Source organism: Seriola dumerili, unplaced genomic scaffold (assembly GCF_002260705.1).
Source record: "Seriola dumerili isolate Sdu_G_001 unplaced genomic scaffold, Sdu_1.0 BDQW01000442.1, whole genome shotgun sequence".
NCBI lineage: Eukaryota > Metazoa > Chordata > Actinopteri > Carangiformes > Carangidae > Seriola > Seriola dumerili.
In genome coordinates, this window is record NW_019174697.1 from 1,531,554 (window position 1) to 1,550,217 (window position 18,664).

Here is an 18,664-nt window from a genome sequence, read left to right on the forward strand (position 1 = left end):
TACAGCGCAGTAAACATTCATCACATTTCAGTTTCAGAGTCGTATACAGCTGGTTCTGAACACAATGCGAGGGTGTGTGCTGCTTTGTTTTGGGGTTGAAATAAATAAATAAGTGTGCTGCCTGTAGCCCTGTGTGTGTGGGTTTGCTCATTTCCAGGAAAGGGATGTTTGTCATGAGCAAATTCAGATTCACCCTGTAAACCGCTGTCAGTTTTGGTGTGATAGCTCCAATAAATCCTTGGCCTTGACAAGATTGCAAGAAAATTGCATCTTTCACATGGGAAATATGTTCAGCCTGCACTGATGAATGAGCAACAAGGTAGTTTGCTTTGAGTTGTTTATGCTGCCGTCAACTTTACTGTCAGTAGCTAAGGTATATTGATAAGCTCCAACTCAGTGTTTTAAAGGAAGAGTTTGACATTTTGGGAACTACACTTACTGACTTTCCTGTCGAGAGTTAGATGAAAAGATTACCACTCTCATGTCTGTGCAGTAAATATGAAGCTACAACTGTACTGGTAAAGGCTGGTTTTGTTACCTTTGCACAGAGCCAAGCTAGCTCTTTCCACCTACTTGCAGTCTTTATGCTAAGCTAAGTGGCTGCTGGCTGTAGCTTCATATTTATTGCACAGATATGACAGTGGTGTCAATCTTCTCAGTGTGATCCCAGTGGCTCCTGCCAATATGTCAGTGTCCTTGGGCAAGACACTAAACCCTAACATCCTGAAATTGCTACATAAGCACTTTATAAATGTGTATTTCCCTAAAAATGGATGTGGTTATTTTTGATCTGTTCTTTGATGGTTTTCTCTTTGATGAATAAGCATCTTAAAACCACTGCTTAATTTTTTATATTCTGGGTTTCACTGAATTTCTGTTTGATCGTGAACCGCTTTTTGGATAAGGACCAAATGGCCTGAGGCTTGATTTAATTTTTCAGCAGGACACTAGTCCAATAGTATTGGTGGCAATATTATGACCAAACTAAAAGCTGAAATACAAAAGAAACAGGTGAGTGTCAGGGCTGCAGAGCATCACTTGTTGCTACATTCCCACTTTTCTGATTCATCAAACGTGCCTGCACTTTGTACCTGTCAGACAATATATAGTTTGACTAGTTGTTTTTAATGTAATGGGAGAAAGAAGAAAATCTCATAGCAGGCGGACAATTTGGAAACGGTCAACAGACTCTGTGGCAGAGGCGGCAGTGTGGTGTGTGTGTGTGTGTGTGTGTGTGTGTGTGTGTGTGTGTGTGCGTGCGCGCGCGCGCGCGCGCGGTGGCTTTTGAGAGCCCAAATGAGACTGGAGCAGACAGCTGGAGAGAGAGAGAGAGAGAGAGAGAGAGAGAGGATCACTGCCTCATGCAGCGTGTCTGTATCAGATGAGAAGGGGGTCACCCCGGATTCCCTTGAAGCTGCTCTCCAGGAAAAAAAATGTTCCAAGATTTTGTTTGTACCTCCTTTGCTGGATAGGATCAGCTCGTCAGCGCTGCTGCTTAATCTTGTACCTATCACCGATTCGTGTTTTTTTTTCTCTTAAGAAGATGCCGAAACGGGAAAGAAAAGTGAGGCTAAATATATCGGGATTAGACTGTTTGATGTAGAATAAGACGCGTTGTAGGGAATCAATAGAGAAAAGATCGATTTAGAGCAAATATTTTTGAACTTCATTTACATTTTTCATTTTCCTCTCTTATTATTTTTCAAATACTGAAATGCAGGAGATATAGGCAACGTGAATAGAAGAATGTTTATCTCTTTGGATGGAGATTTTAATATATGAGCTGATCAGCACCTGAATGATCATTTAAGGCATTATTGAACATTGCAGACTGTCTCGAGCTCTGCTCATCAGGCTATGAAGGAAAAGTTTTAGATGTGATTTTTTATGAAATATCTATTCATATCTTGCTCACAGTACTGCTACAGGCTATGCATTGAAATCAAAGGCGATTTACACGCTGCATTATTGGGCAAACACGCAGCGCAGTGCGAGGTGGTTTCATTCATATTTCAGTGTTCTAGAAAACATCGAAAACACGACGAGGGTTGAACTTTGCGGAGTGTGTGATTTTGCTTGAGATTCTGTTCTAAAATATCAAGGACAGTGGCAAAGGGTCTCTCTTAAAACTCCGGAGAGCCAGGCTATATGAAGATCGCGACACAGTTGTTGCTTTTCCCTCGCAGAAATGCCAGTGCGTGCTGTGACCACCAGGTTCATGTACAAGGGACTTTGCACTATTCCAGATGTCCTCTCCTACCGGACCCCTGTTAACCTGCCTGAGGATGAGGTGGAAGGTGAGTCTTGGTTGCTTGGTTTCTTGGTTGGTTGGATGGATTGTGATTTCAAGTTGGGGATTGTAAGAGTTGCTGCATCTGAACGCAACGTCCAGCTGGTGAACCAGTTCAGGACCCCGGACAGATCCTGCCGGTGTGCGCTGCTTGCCCTCTGTGTGCACTGGACTGTGGGTCTGCTTATGGGGGAAAAAAAGGCTTCAGCAGTACAGATATTCTCCATCGTGGTGAGAGTTCAAGTGTTCCACAAAAATTTTGGACAGACTATGTGCGTTATGGTCACAGTTTGGTCTCCATATTTGCAATACTGATTCTGCATTCTGATTTTTGGCACAAAGACACACAAAAAATCGTTTTTGGTTTTTGTGTATGAATTAAAAAAAAAAATCACATCATCCTCCAATAATTGCAATAAATTACAGCTAATAATCCTTATGTGTCCATACATAACCCAAGTTCTCCATACATGGGACATTGTCATAAAGTTGTGATCTGAATGCCATAGATCCTGGTTATTATATCCATGGCACCTGTGAGACTTACTTGCACCTGAGATCACTTTCTGTATAGGTCATTTGCATTTTAGCCACAGCTGTGATGAATGACAGTTTTATAAAAATAGAAGGAGGATACCTCTTCAGGGAAATCTATGGCAGATAAAAAGCCATCATTAGGATGTTAGATTGATTCATTTCTAGTCTTGAATTACTTCCTCTCATCTCTTTTGGGCTTGTTTGATGTATTGCATATCGTTGTTAATTAATAAAAATCCACCATCTACAACACAGCGTTGTACTTAGATCACATAAAAGATTCACTGGAGCATTAAAATCACTCTTGCTGTTGTAAATGTGGTGCATAGCTGTTAAGAATGGAGGTTCTGTTTTAGCAAATGGTCCCTACAATGAGAGAGCACAGCTGGCGGTGATTTGGAACATAGCCAGGCAGACTACAATAAAGAGATAACTCAGATCAGATTTGATATCACAAAATCTTTTATGAGAAGGGAATTCCATTCCCCCCCCGTTCTGTCTGTAGGTTGCTTGTGCACACAAGTGGCCGCCTGGCCTCACTTTGAGCCACTCATTTGACATTGAAAATCCACTATCTGCAATGACGGCATAAATTTAATCAAAAGGGTGGCTATGGAAAAACAAGAATTAGAAGAATAATAAAATGACAAGGATGTTGCAGGGGGAAGTTGCGCAGTCAATGATGATACAGCTTTTCAGGTAATGGAGAAGTCGTTTTCAAACTGTAGTTCACTAATTGAGTGGCATTAAATATTCAGAACATAGTGTGACTGAGCATTCAAGCGTGAAAGTATTTACCAAGGGAAGACTCGCCGGGCACATAATGCACTGCTACATTTACATGGCCTCAAACCGCAGCAGTACCAAGGGTAAACAGTGCTCTTCATTTTGTCACGGAGCAGCTCCACCAGCACTGATAACATGTGTTCGGAGAGAGGTGTACAAGTTTCAAATTCTTCTCGTGGTTATAGATCCTTCAGCCGGACTGAGGGTTGGAAACAGCAGCCTCCCACATACCACAGGGCAGCGACCCTTTACGCTACTGCTGCTCCACCTTAACACACAGTGTGGGAGCTGCAGCACTGACTGTCTAAATGAATGTTGTTGGTCAGTGAACAGTGCTGCAGTCCAGTGTGCCTGGATGGAAATCGCTCCCTTTTCCATAGAGGTCTTGAAAATCAACCTGCGAATGTGGTTTCATCCACAAAATCTTTAATTACTTCAGGGCAGAAGTTCCCTGATTGCTCAACTCATGTAATTACTCTCCCTAATCATATTTATGATAATAGTTTTTTTCCTCACAAGGTGTGTATATACACTCCCTGTGTAATCTGACAAGTGTAAAATCATCTGAGAAATAGATTGAACACATCACTGAACTGCAATATATTAAACTTTGGAAAATAGCTATAAAAACAATGCTAGAAAAAAAGAACAGTAATTGTGGATGTTGTTTTTGAGCATTCAGATTTAAAGACCCAAAGCACAGGCAGAGTGTAGATTATATCAGGAGCCAAGAAAAACAAAACCCTAAACCCAATAAAAACCCAGAACAAGAATATACCATGATAATAATAAATCATAACAAAAATAATCTGCCAAACCTGCCAAATTTCCTACCGAAACTGATTCAGTGAACCTCACATCTATACCCTTAATAAACCCATTACTATTACACAAATCCATCAATAGTAAATTAATGTAATTTTAAAAATTTATATTAGTAAAGAAAAAAACAAGCAAGCTGTGTGATGAAGTCCAATTTCTCTTGGTGACATTGTTCCTGACTACAGTTTGGGAGTGCACACAAACAAACACATCGCACGAGGACAAAAGGACCGTGTATCCTGTGCAAAGAGACACTGCTTGTCACACTGCGGACACTACATGAAAAATCCTGCCATGGATAAAGAAATTCAAGTGTTTCGTTTAGTTTCAGCTTCAGGAGGAATTGCAGATGACCCATAGAGAATAGTATATCGTACCAGTGAACCAGCAAGAAAATACATTTTCTTACTGACAACCCCGACTTCTTAATGTGTCTGCAAGTTCAAACACAGTGACTAAGGGAAGAGCTAAAAATTTTGTCATAGTAGGTCTGTGATTGGTAAATATAATGGAATTTAAAGGTGAGGGCACGATGGTCAGCTGGGCACAAGCCTTCAAGCAGCTGTTAGAAGTGTATCTGTAATTTATTTTCTATTCATAGAAATGCAGCTTCCCTAATTTCCAAACTTTACCCAGCTGTAAAATGACTTCCAGCCTTTCTTGAGGCCATTAACAATATCATCAGGTCCTTCGATGTTTTACCAACCAATGACCACTTTGGTTTCGGTGTTAAAGCTCAAGCTCAAGAGCATGAAGCTGCATTTTCTCGAATGGCCACTAGATGCTGTTTCTAGCAACACTTGACTGCATTTAACAAACTCCCAGTCTCTTTACTGCAGAGCAAAGTCGCCAACATTTTCTCTCATACTCACACATAAATGTAATTATCACAAATCACTTTACAGATTTCTTTTTAAATTCTTCAATTAATTGAATGATTATAATTAGCAAATAAATCATCTTTGTTACAGTCTTTGTAATCCTGCCTCCAGGCATTTTGGTATCTTTAATCTAGCATTTTGTTTGGATTACAATTAGTTCTGCAGTAATAACTATATTGGCAATATGATCCAAATTGGAGATCAGCTGCTATTTTTGGAACAAGAACAACTCCATAAATCCAATTAGATGTCAGTGTGGAAGATGTTGACTGTGATTCATTTCAAGTCTAGGAAATTCTGTTGACGGTGAAAAAGAAACTTCCTGGAACAATGAACAAGGTATTTGCAGGGGTAACAGTGATGAGGATTACAGACGCCTGCACTGAATAGAGAAGACATTGTGAATACTGGGTGAGCTTTAGGGAGACTGATTAAGTACTCACAGCTCTTAATGGATCTGCTTCCAGGGAATGATTTTTGAGCAGATGGTTGCCTAGGTGGGCAGGGTCAGTGGCAAGGCATCCTGCCCTTTTCAGTGCCCTTGTGTCATGCAGATGTCATAAACGCTGATATGTATTCAAACCATTACTACTTTAAAAGCAATTGCTCTCCCGCTTCATCCACTGCATGTGCTTATGTATATCCGATCTTTATACATCTCTCATCCAAAACCTGATATGTTTAAGTCGTAATTACACAATCTTTTCCAATTATTAACCTTCGTCTCTCTCTCTGTATCCGAGGAAGGAAAAGACCCGTTAACGCATCACAAATTACACCTGCACTTATGCTACTTCACCCACTCAGACTGTTGATGTCAATGGCATAACAGTAATCATCTTATTATTCGTGTTCCTCAACACATCCATTAAACATTTATGTGTGCATTCAGCCTGTGTGGGAGAGTCGCACTCACTGAATATGATTTGGTAAACGTGTATGTGAACCTTACGTTGTGCCAAGTGTCTTCCCGTTTAATGAGCACTATATTAAAACCGCCATCCAGAGCCAAGTTCAGCCTATTATGCATGAACCACTGGGACAACTGAAAACATCCATGTTACTAACATACATTCTATTTTTATTTATTTATCTATTAAGTTTAAAAAAAAAAAAAAAGGATCTTAACTTGCTAACACCGCTGTTACAAATTTGAAGCGCAGCCCATAACTTAAGTAAACTGGCAGACACTTTAACTGCACACATGTTGACATAGATAAGGGTCTCGTTTTATGGCTGAGCAGTCATGACTTCCTGGCAGTTACACTCTTGGAGGTCTCTGTGAGCTTGTATCACTCCCCCGGTGAATCCCTGACAGAGGATGTGAACAGTATTTATAGATCGCAGCCAGCAGGAGAATCCCCCAGATATCAGGCATTGTAGTGGAGTGTACACCGTCTTCCACTTTGTATGCAAAGCTGCCCTCTTTTGTGCTTACAAATGGAGTGGTTTTTGCAGCAATATTGTAAATAGACAAGTGTGAGTGCACTGCATGTGTGTGTGACTGTATTACAGCTGTCAGGGATCTATAACTGTAAATCTGCAGCGCACAAACAGAGCAGTTTTTGTCAGGCCAGATTTAGGACGGTCGGAGATGCTCTCTGTACTCTGAAAAGATATTGAATGTGTCACTCTTTTCCAGTTGACTTCAGTAAATACAAATAGTGAACACATGTGTGTTCATCCTTCCAAACCAGCAACAGCAAGGTTGAAAATCAACAGACGAGACACTCGAGGCTCCATTATCTTTGCTGTTTGTTTAGTGCGACTCCCTCTGCGGTCAAAGACAAATGTCTGGTCATTACTGCTGACGTCGTCCAGAGAGATTCAGAGTTTCAAACAACATCGTTTAACATTATTACAAGATGTCAATTATGAGACTGTGTCCCTACTCTGCCCTTGCCTGTCCGTTGGCAACAGCCATAATTCATTTACATCATCATTTGGAAAGACTTAGACACAAAGCAAATGTTAATTGATGAAAACTTAACTTGGTCATTGGATGAAAATATAAAATCTATGCAAGTTAAAAGGTGAGAAGATCTGCAGGTGATGTTGCCCACAAAGATTCATCTTAATCCTATGACAAAAAACAGTCAATTGAAGGGTTCAAATATCAAAATCTGAAGGGTCTGGCTTCACCTAATCCCACAGAGCCACGCTTCCACCACATTGGAAGGGAACCGGACATACTGTCAACAGAAAGCATCAGTTGACATTGCCAGAAACATCAGTTTAATCAGTCTGTTTGTTTGTTTTCAACTCCATCATCACTTTATCAGGAAAATCCTCAGATATCTGGAAAAGAAAAACAGCTTGATTAGAGGATATAAAGGTTACAGCTGAATATGACAAAACAACATGAAACCGGACAAAACATCAAATAAAAAAACACAAGAAACAATTAATCTAACAAAGAGATCAGATGAAGTCAAATCTATATGAGCAACACGCCACTTGAGTTAGTTCTGCAGAACAGCAGCAACGGCTCAGAAAGTCAAGCTCTAATCCCAGAAAGATCGTGTCACGTAATTTCAATTCAGCGCGTGAAGAGCTGCAGGTAGTGGGAGTATTTCACCTTCTTTTTTTTTGACAGGAGGAGTTTTAGCTGCAGGGCTTGTGCAGCACGTCTTCGCTGTCTCTGGTGACTGTGTGTGTTTGTGTGAATGTAATAACTGTAAATCTGCTGCGGCAAAAGAAAGGCAGAGATGAAGTTTAAATGTGTGGGACGTGATGATGGGTTGACTTATGATTTTTAGCCTCTCTCTGTCTGTGTGTGTGTGTGTGTGTGTGTGTGTGTGTGTGTGTGTGTGTGTGTGAGAGAGAGAGCAAGAGAGGGAGTTATAAGACTCTCAAATCTCACTCTCAATAAAGTATCATGCCCTGTCACATCATGGTTCATCACAACTTATTTTTGACTCATCTATTATTAACAGACAATGACATGTAAACTGTGCCAGCTGAGTGCATCTAGTTCCACCACTGACACCTTCGCATTTTTGTGGTTATATTGCTCTGTGAGTGTGTGTGTGTGTGTGTGTGTGTGCATGTGTGCAGATTCAATCAGGGTGTGTATGCATGAGGTATTCAACAGAGTATTTAAACAGCACTTTGTCAGCATGTAGGAGAGTAGAGCAGCTTCAAAGTGAGTCTGAAATGAAGCTGTAATTTTACCTAATTATGAAGCTAGCAGGCTACAAACCTACAAATCTCATCAGACTGTCACCGACAACTGATTTTTGCTCATATACATCTGTATTTTGAGTTTTCTGCAGAGCCTGAAATCTCAGGGTGTTGGGTTTTTTTTTTTTGCCTCAGTGTACTTTGCAGTTGCTGCAAATTTTAGTGCTATTTCCGCAGCCCTCAGTATGACTATTTATTTGTAAATTTGCATTATTTTGACAGTATTTGTTTGACCTATTTTTGTAAAGAGAGCCTTAATGGAGCTCTCTCAGCTGTGTGCAGTGTTTTTATTTTTGTTGCCGCTGGTTAATGTGATTCACATTTTCTTACACCTTTTATTATTAAAGAGAAGAGGGATGTCATGGGTGTCATCATACTATTATTGATGGAACCACCAGGGACGAGCTCTCATTTAAGGAAAAGAGTCTGATTTATCTCCCTTTGAATATTTTTATTCTCAAACCAATTTTCTGTAAATACCTCAATAAGTGGCCTTTTGACAAGAAAAAAGATGTTCTTGTATTCAAGGTGCAGCATCCCACTTTGTTTTTTATTATAGGGAGCTCGTGTCAATCAGTGATACACCTTTGTAATATTTCCGGACTTGAGGTTGCTATACCTAATTTAATATTGCAACAGGCACAAAATATCCTGTTTGTATCCTGACATGTCGAGTCCAGGGTGTGGGAGGACCTGAGTCTCCCTTTATCCAATGTAAGTTAAGATATTCATTCTGAATGTGACAGGGTTTTCCTGCAAGAAAGTATAAGAACTGATCTGAATTAGAAACAACTGTGTTTCATATCTGATGAACAACATGGTGACTCTTTTGAGACAAAAACCTATTGTGAGTAACTGACTGAAGACTGCCAGTTGTTAGGGTATTACTCTATTCTCTTCTCTTCAGTTCCACCTGGAGTGAAGAGACCTCTTCATCTACCTCCTGCTGTAAGAGCTCTATTACTGTTCCCTGTGCAATGTCATGATCGTTACTGAAGGTGAAAAGTGGTTTTGCAGTAAACTGGACGAGCACAGCAGGGAGCTCTCAGTGGTGCTTCCTTTCCTCAAGGATATATACAGTGATTATACAGTAAGTATGATTTTTTGGGGAAAAAAAAGTGGCCAATCGACACGATACTCACTCTGCAGGCTTGAAACAAGCCCTCTCAGCTTGAGAGCTAATGGAAAGGACACCAAATGTAGCATCAAACAGAGCTTATCACATTAATGTGACGAGAGGCGTGTTTGAAAAAGTCATTTTAAGACCTGATAAATAAGATTCTACAATGCTCACAGCGTAAAGTACACATATCAGTTAACAGTTAAGTCTCACACTTACACATTTCACTGTTAATTTATGCTGAGAATTTTTTCTTTGCATGAAGCACATGTTGTAGCTTCTTTAATTGTAACCTTGCCACTTCATTTTAAAACAAAAACAAAAACAGAGTAAAACAGTTTGGAAAATCTGTTATCGCCTCTGTTGTTGTGGTCTGTGCACAACAGTGTCATCTTTCTCCAAAGGCCAGGTTGGTGTCGTGCGCTCTTCTTCTGGCTCGCAGCCATTATATGAGATTTCCCCAGTTATTTAGAAGAGAGCGCTTCACTGGCCTTTCTGCCACTGCCAGTGGCATTGAAAGTTTGCAGCAGTGGGCTTCTTGGCACCAGCCTTCGTCATGGACCATTTTCATGGTTGTTTTTTAGCTGTACCAATAACCAGCATGAATCACTCTGTGGGTCGGTCAGAAAGGTCAGCGGGATCTGTTGGTCCTCGTGTTCTGTTTTGGCTCACTTGGAAGGTCAGCGGACTTTTAAGTCCTGGGTTCAGATGTCAGGGTTGGCAAACAAAAATGGCCCTTTGATGTTAGGGACAAATCAGCTCCAGTGTATTACAAATTGTATACAGGCTCCCAAATGTATATCTCCTCACAGGGGACAGCTGAGGATGAGGTAACACCTCATTTACTAAGATGATGAATAAAGGACAAAAATTGAATAGTAGGTCAAATAACACAAAGCTCCACATAAAAGAATAGATAAACATCAACAACGCTGTTAGCTCTCCAGGAAACAATCAGCATTATGATTCTGTTGGCAGCTGTTGGCCTAACTTGCCATGAATTTGTCAGTCAATATTTAATTTTGTTCTTGCGTGGCAAAATTTGATGAATTGGTCATATCACCTTTCTTTCAGTAAACTCCACAGGCTGTTCAGTGTAATATCATTCTGCATGATTTGCTTTCCCCTTTTTTGATTCAAGCCACCCACCTCTCTGTCATTTGTAATAGAGGCGACACCGCCACCACAAATAGAAAGTGTGTGGTAGAAAGAGTGGTACCAAGTGGTGGCCAAACTAACAAACACGTCACCAAAACCAAAGAACTTCTTGTGCAACAAAGTAGAAAGCAGCAAAAACAGAGATTTTTTCCTCTGCAGTCCCCAGAGCCCTTTTCAGGATGATGCAGCACCTGTTGCCAGGGTGTTATGTCTGTGTATTATCAGAAATGAAAAGAGATCATTCACTGGTTTGGACAATGGAAGCAACATTCACGACCCAATGCGCATTTTTCTGAACCATCCATAAACCAGCATTCAATAAAAAAGCACTGTCATCCTCAGATCTGTATCTGATACTTTGATATTCATGTCAATGACCTTTCTAACCCTCATACCAAAGAATTCTGTTCCATCTAGTACCTCTTATTTGTCTTCATGGACACACCCATGAATGTGTTTTTAACCTTGACTTGACTCTGAACACTGATGACGTATTTTGTTTGACTCAGTGTTACGGTCAGTGCCATTACCTCATCTTTTATGACCAGTGTGTCACAATGTTTTAGTCACCAATAATATTTCACAGCACAGTGTGGTCACTGACTTGACCAATAACCTATTTTGGAACAATAGTAATGATTTGCTTAAAAGTATTAAACAAATTAATACTTCGGCAAATGCTGTGAAATTGTTTTCCTCCTATCCACTACTGCAGGATTAACACTATGAAGTCTGTTCATACGGACCATGATTACTTGCTGCTGCAAGGGAAATTTTCTTTTAAAGGTTATTTAGATTCTCTGATCAAGGACTCACTGATGAACAAAAGCTCAGTTTCTTAAACATTCCCAGAAGCCTTTAAAACCTCACTGGTATCAGTTAGTTATTTACAGTTCTGCAGTGTATGTGTATTCTCTTTGAACCTATGTGTGTATTTATGTCTAATTGCATCTGTTTTATTTGTATGCAATATGCATTGTTATCATCCACTTCATAATGGTGTGTTTAAAATAATCGACTAATACTCATTGCGACTTGCAAGAGTATTGTCAGATAATGATAGTAATAATAATAATACATTTGTGAGGCTTATAATGATCAGCATTTGTGCAGTCTGTGTCAGAGGTGTATTTTGAGGCTGTTGTACTTGTTGTACTCTACCTCCTGCATTCCAGTGAACTTCCAGTGAAAGAAATGAACTTTTTAGTATATGAAGTGTAAAATCTTAAAACAGACGAACAGAGAGGAGATTAGAATTAAATACTAATCGTGTTCCTGTTTTGGTTGCATCTGTACCACGTCTTTTAAATATTCACTCTTCATGGTGTGAAACAATCAGTAGTCCGGCCACTTCTCAGCTGGCTCTGTGAATTCATTATTTGTCACTGGCACCAGAGGTCGTGACATTGAATCTAGGGTGGTGCTGAAGGAAGATAACAAAACTCAAGCAGTGCTGCTTGCTGTAATTTAGACAAATATGTTGTGTCTGATATGTCAAGGTATGGTTCAGACAGTGTTGCTTGTTCAGAGGGACCTAAATTTATGCACCTTAAGAGTTTCTTCTATTTTCTTTCAGGGCAATAAACTGCCACTGTGGGCTATCACTTTTAAACTGTGGTGTCTCAGTCATCCATGTATACAAGATGGATGGTCAGTGCGTGTCCACTTACGGGCTTGCATGCAAATTACAGGTTTTGCCTGCCCAATCACATTCTTGTATGCAAATTGGTTTTCTCCATCGTAGAAGCACTTGCTATAATCACATGCTTTCAATGCATATGAAGTTCAAGTTAAGTTCATTCAAGCTCATTAGTTTAGCCGTAATTTTCAGGAAAACAAGATAGAGATGAGTCTGCTCATGTTGAAGTCACAGAATGACTGAGCCATAGACTTCAGCACAGGGAGGACTGGACGGTTTTGTTGCTGTTCATTCTGTTAATTGCAATGTTCAAATAGTTTGTTCTTCTCAATACGTTTCCCTCTCTGCTTGCATTATAACAGGCTGGCATTGCTAATGTATTTATTTCTATCATTTGTACAGTGGTGTATAAATGATACCTGATCCGTTGCCTGCCTTGTTTTATCTAACATACATTTTATCTAACATTTTATATAACACATGACTACTGAGCAAGCATTGAAGAGTCTAGTATATTTGAGGATCTACATCAAAAAGAACCACCGAAGACCTGCCTTTGATATGCAACTGCTCTTTTTACCACTTCAAACAGAATGCTGTGATGCAGGGTGAGGACAGGAGCCAAATGGCAATGTTTATGGATTATTCACTAAAAGTTGTTTTTAATTATGAACACATGAAACTGCTCACTGCTGCCTGTCACAAGCAATTGTGTCATGGCCATGGCGACATGTATTGAATCTGAAGGTGCCTATCAGTAAACATCTATAGCAAACAAGAAATTTGCACCATCCAATCTCAGCAGAAAAACATTTTATAAAATAACAGGCCTAGTAACATCATACAAGTACACTATCATTTGATAATTTATAAACTGTCCTTCCTTTGTGTTGAATATAAACCTGAAACACAATAGAATAAATCTAAATGTAAAAAGGAAGCCACACTTTATCCATTCATCTATTTGTAAATTTTAAATGTAAGGAATCCATTCTAATTTTTATAAAACTGTAGGTATTGATATTATAGAGTGTACATACTGTATTTTTTATTATTATTAACTATTAACTATGTGGGAGATATAACCTATTTAAGACCAGATAGTACCCAAAGTGTAGGGAATCAAAAGTAATTGGAGATGTATGTATTCAGTTAAACAAAATCATCATTTAACATTTTTCAGAAAATCCTTTGCAGCCAATGACTGCCTGAAGTTTCCACCCACAGATATGGCCAGATGCTTTGTGTCTTCCCTAGTGATGCCGCAGCCACTTTCAACTGCTGCTTATTGTGGGGTTTCTCTGCCTTTAATCAGGTCTTAACCAAGTGGATTACAGCTCAGTTGGACTGAAATCATGTGACTGACTCTGCCAGTTGAGAATATCCTACCTCTTCCCCCTGAAAAACTCTTTGGTTGCTTTGGCTGTATGTTTAGGGTCACTGTCCTGCTGAATGATAACATTTTGTCCAATGAGTTCTGGTTCATTTGACTGAATATGAGCACAGAATACTCTTGTATACCTCTGTGTTCATCCTGTTGCTTCCATCAAGCAGTGAAATAAATGTACTGCCATACACACCCGATTCATAACCAACACCATTTTTGACAGATGAGGTGGTGGCTTTAGGTCATGAGCTGCTCCTTTTTTTCTTCCACACATTCCTCTTTCCATCATTTTGATGTAGATTGATTTTTGCTTTACCATTCCATAGAACTTTTTTCCCTCAACTTCTTTTTGCACAGATTTGCAAACTGCAACCTGGTTTTTATGTTTTTGAGGCTTACCAGGGGATTGTATCTTGTGGTGAACCATCTGAGGTTATGGTCATGACGTCTTCTCTTGATCATTGACAAGGAAACATGTTTGCCTACATCTTAGAGGGCATTCTTGACTTGCTATGCAGTCATAAAGGGACAAGATTTGTACTCTTCAGTTTAGCAGGTCATTTGCTTTTTTTTCTGTGAGCACCTCCTTATTAAGAGTGTATCCAACTGTTGATTTAAGATAGATTTTTGCTTTTATTTGGCCTCATTTTTGTTTTCCTCATTTGTGTGGTCACTTCTTGGACAGACAACTCAACCCAAATCTAAACGGCAACTTTCAACTCTCAAAAGCTCTGAGCCACATATGATTTTTTTCTGTGCATTAACAAATAGTGAAATGGCACACAGCTCCCAAATAAACCTTTAGTAGTCAAGTGTCATATCATATCATGTGTTAAAATGGCAATATCTCCCACACAGGTCTTTAAATATTAATGTAAACTTATTCAAATTAAAGCTGAGACTTGACACTGTTATATTGTGTCCGTTGTTTTATTTCAAATTGAATGTGCTGAAGCACAGAGCCTGAAAAACAAAAACTGTGTAACTGTCCAAACATTTCTGGACTTCTGGACAATCTGGACTGAGTATAATAGATTCTCCCTCCATGGTACTGAAGCATTCAACTCTGACTCTCTCCATTGTGCTGAAAAATTATACTCCAGTCTCTCTATCTCTCTCTGTGGTGCTGAAACATTCAACTACAGTTACTCATGTGTCTTAGTATGGTGCTAAAGAATTCAATCCATTGCCTGGAATCATTCCCTATTTATTATGCAGTGCCATTTTTTTTGAGTGTCCAAATCTTGAGTGTAAAAATTATGCATTGTACAATGCCCTCAAAGTTCTCCTCAGCAGATTGAAAATGTAGCATTCATGGCATCTAGATAAAAAATCAATGTATCACATTTAAGCAGATCCAAAAATCATACTTGTGGGAATGATTGTTCAAAGTGAGGATGATGATTTTAAGTCTCACTTTAGAGTACATTACAGCATAAACTACTGACTGATTATTATATTTGGAGTTGAGAATGAGTGAACAAGAGAGTGATTTCAGACACAGCCTCTGTCATTCAACGACAGTCTCTGTCTCTATCTATGGTGCTGAAACACTCAACTACAGTCTCTCTGTCTCTGTCCATGGTGCTAAAACATTCAACTACAGCGTCTTTGTCTCTATCCATGGTGCTTAAGCACTGCATCAGAACTACAACTCCTATGGGCAACCATAAGTGGAGGCCACTTAATGAATGACGACATCATGAAACAAAGTTGTAATTATATAAAATAAGACTATATAGGAGACTTACATAAACTCTTAAAATGTCCTTAGAGCGGTATGTGTTCTAAAACATCTATTAAATGTTCATATACTGCTTATAAATGCTAAATAGGGGGACCTAAAGTAAAGTGTTACCATTTCAGACTTCCTTACCATGTATTGTATCAAGATTTGGCTACGCAGATAATACTGGGATCAAATCATTATTGGTTTGGGTCTTTAAAAAGGAATTAATGACAACTAGAAAATGCAAAATATCACCAGACTTAAACATCAATGACTTTTTCAGACTTTTTAATGGGAATCTGTGTGCTTCTACAATATTTGCAACAAGAAAAATAATTTTAAGCTGCTCTTATTCCATCAATTTTCATTCTTCAAACACAGAATATATTAAAACATTCAGCAGTATTTCCCTTTTCTCAAAAAATAAACATCTACGAAAAAAGGGATTATACTTTTGGAGCTATGAGCCAGAGTAACTGTCTGAAATACTAAACACATTTATAAGCCTCAAACTACTTTTGACTTATACTATAAACAGTGCATGCACACCTTTTTCAAATCAACAGGTTCAGCTGTGCCAGTTGTTGCTCAGTGTGAAAGTGATAAATCTGTATCTAACACGTGTGATGCTCTATATTTCTATCCTTCCTCTCCACTCTTAACTCAGTAATTTCTCTCCTCCTTCCAACAGAGATCCGTGAGGCTTTCAAAGTATTTGACCGAGATGGGAATGGCTTTATCTCAAAGCAGGAGCTGGGGATGGCCATGCGCTCTCTGGGCTACATGCCCAATGAGGTGGAGCTGGAGGTCATCATCCAAAGACTTGACATGGATGGTACGTTTTTCTCTCTCTCTCTCTCTCTCTCTCTCTCACTCTGGGTCAGAAAGTTTACGAGTGCACAGGCTGCTGCATATAATCCAGCACACGAGCTATGCAGTGACATGATTGTATGTTTGTCTGTTTCATCAGGGGATGGTCAGGTCGGCTTTGAAGAATTTGTCACCTTGCTTGGTCCTAAATTGTCTGCTGCAGGAATGCCTGATAAGTTCAATGGAGCAGACTTTGATTCAGTGTTTTGGAAGGTATATGTTGTCATCTGTATGATCAATCAAAGCTAATCATGTCTACGCCTTCTCCTTTACCAGTGTTTAATCAAGTCTCTTTCTTCTTTTGAGTAAGTGTCCCTGAGGGCTTTTCTGTTGTTTTTGATATACAGCCATCTGTTTCAATTAATACTGCAAAGTCAAAATTACTGAAGTAAAGCATTTTTATCACCTTATGCATTTTATTTTAAGTTGCTTCTCTGACTTTTGATAGACTACACCATGTTAATGATTACGTCACACGCAGTAACTCCCTGCCTTGCATTTAGTTGCGTTATCAAATAATTTATTTCACTGTCTGATTTTAATGAAAATGCATGCTGAATGCTCTCACTCTCTAACTAGCATTCATTGCCAGGAGGGACCTAGTATAACCAATATTTACTGCTGACCTGCAGCTTATGTGCGTCATTGAGGGGCGTTGAGACTGAAGTTTTTCCTCTGCTAATTAGACCTTACTTGTTGTTTTCTGCCTTCCCAGTGCGATATGCAGAAACTGACTGTGGATGAGCTTAAGAGACTGCTTTATGATACCTTCCGTGACCACCTCACTATGAAAGACATTGAGAACATCATCATGACTGAGGAGAGCCACCTGAACAGTCCAGAGTCCCATGTGGACATTGACAGTATGTCTCATTAACAGATTTTATCTCACACATTGTCATTCAGAGATATTTAAATCTAAGACACTCAGATGAGCTAATATGTTCTCCATTTTTTTCCACAGCAAGCCCAACACAACAGGAAAAACACACATGTGTGCGAAAAAGCCTGATTTGTGCCTTCGCCATTGCATTTATCATCAGTGTTATGCTCATTGCAGCAAATCAAATGCTCCGCAGAGGAATGAAGTAAATACATGTTTCCATCTGATTGCAGCGAGATTTAAGGATGGACACTGAAAAAGCAAACGTTAACCCAAATACTTTACTGCTTTTTGGTTTTGTTCAATGTTTTCAACAACCACAACGATGCGATCACAGCTTCTCTCTCTAATGGATTAATTGATGTCATGCAGTGGTTCTGTATAACCACTAACCACAGCATACAATGGTAAAACCGAAATAATGAAAGAAAGACATTTCAAGGGCTGATTAGTACCCTAAAACAGTAGTTTCAGAAATTTCTGCTATTTTCTAATAAATTAGATAGAAAAACAGACTTCAGTAATTCAGTGTGCAGTGTGTGCTGTAGTGATAGCTGTGCTGTGTCTAATATATCAAAACAATCAATGATGTTGATGAGAGCTCCATTTGGAATGCACCCAATAATGAAAGCATCGATGATAGAAATAAAGCAATACAAAGGCGCCAATGGGCTACATAATCCACAGTCGCTACGTAGTTTCACTTGCTAAAAGCATAAGGACAAATGACTGTGCACTGCATACTGTGTCTCTCTTAAGTGTCTGTTTATTTTAGTGTGCCAGGATTTCCAGTCCAGAAGTACAACTCACATCCGGTTCAACAGATTTTGCCAAAGCAGCACCATCTGTGTTCTAAATCTTTCCAAAGGAGTAATTCAAAACTGAAGATTGGACCACTCATAAACACTTAATGAACTCTTGAGTTACAAAAACTCCCTGAGGTGGTACTAATCTGTTAATGGAATATGAAAGTATATTGACAACTTTTTAGCCATGCTAGTAATAGCATCGCCATGAAGATAGGTGAAATATCACAACAACTATTGGATGTAATGTAGTGACATTTGGTACATACATTCATACTCCCATCAGGATGAAGTAGAATAACTTTGTTGATCCTTCACCATCACTATGTCATATTTTTTCATTTGTCCAATACTAATTGCCCAAGTCTAAAGTGGTGAATATGGTAAACACTGTACCTGCTAAACATGAGCATGTCAGCATTGACAGTGTAAACATGTTGCCATGCTATTAGCATGCTAGCAAAGCACTGCTATGCCAGAGCACAGAATCACAGAGCCACTGGCATGTGTATAGACTCATAGACATAATATTGTAGAGTTATATAGAGTTTTAGGAGAAACACACAGCAGGTG

At 39.3% G+C, this 18,664-nt stretch overlaps 1 protein-coding gene across 1 annotated transcript; it reads left to right on the forward strand.

Moving 5' to 3' along the window:
* Positions 1 to 2,188: 2,188 nt before the first annotated feature.
* LOC111234219 (calcium-binding protein 7-like) lies at positions 2,189 to 17,597 on the forward strand. The gene is made up of 5 exons (XM_022762185.1): positions 2,189 to 2,297; positions 16,224 to 16,367; positions 16,503 to 16,615; positions 17,118 to 17,265; positions 17,367 to 17,597. Exons 1-5 carry the CDS (start codon positions 2,189 to 2,191, stop codon positions 17,492 to 17,494), a joined length of 642 nt encoding a protein of 213 aa, XP_022617906.1. The 3' UTR covers positions 17,495 to 17,597.
* Positions 17,598 to 18,664: the final 1,067 nt, after the last annotated feature.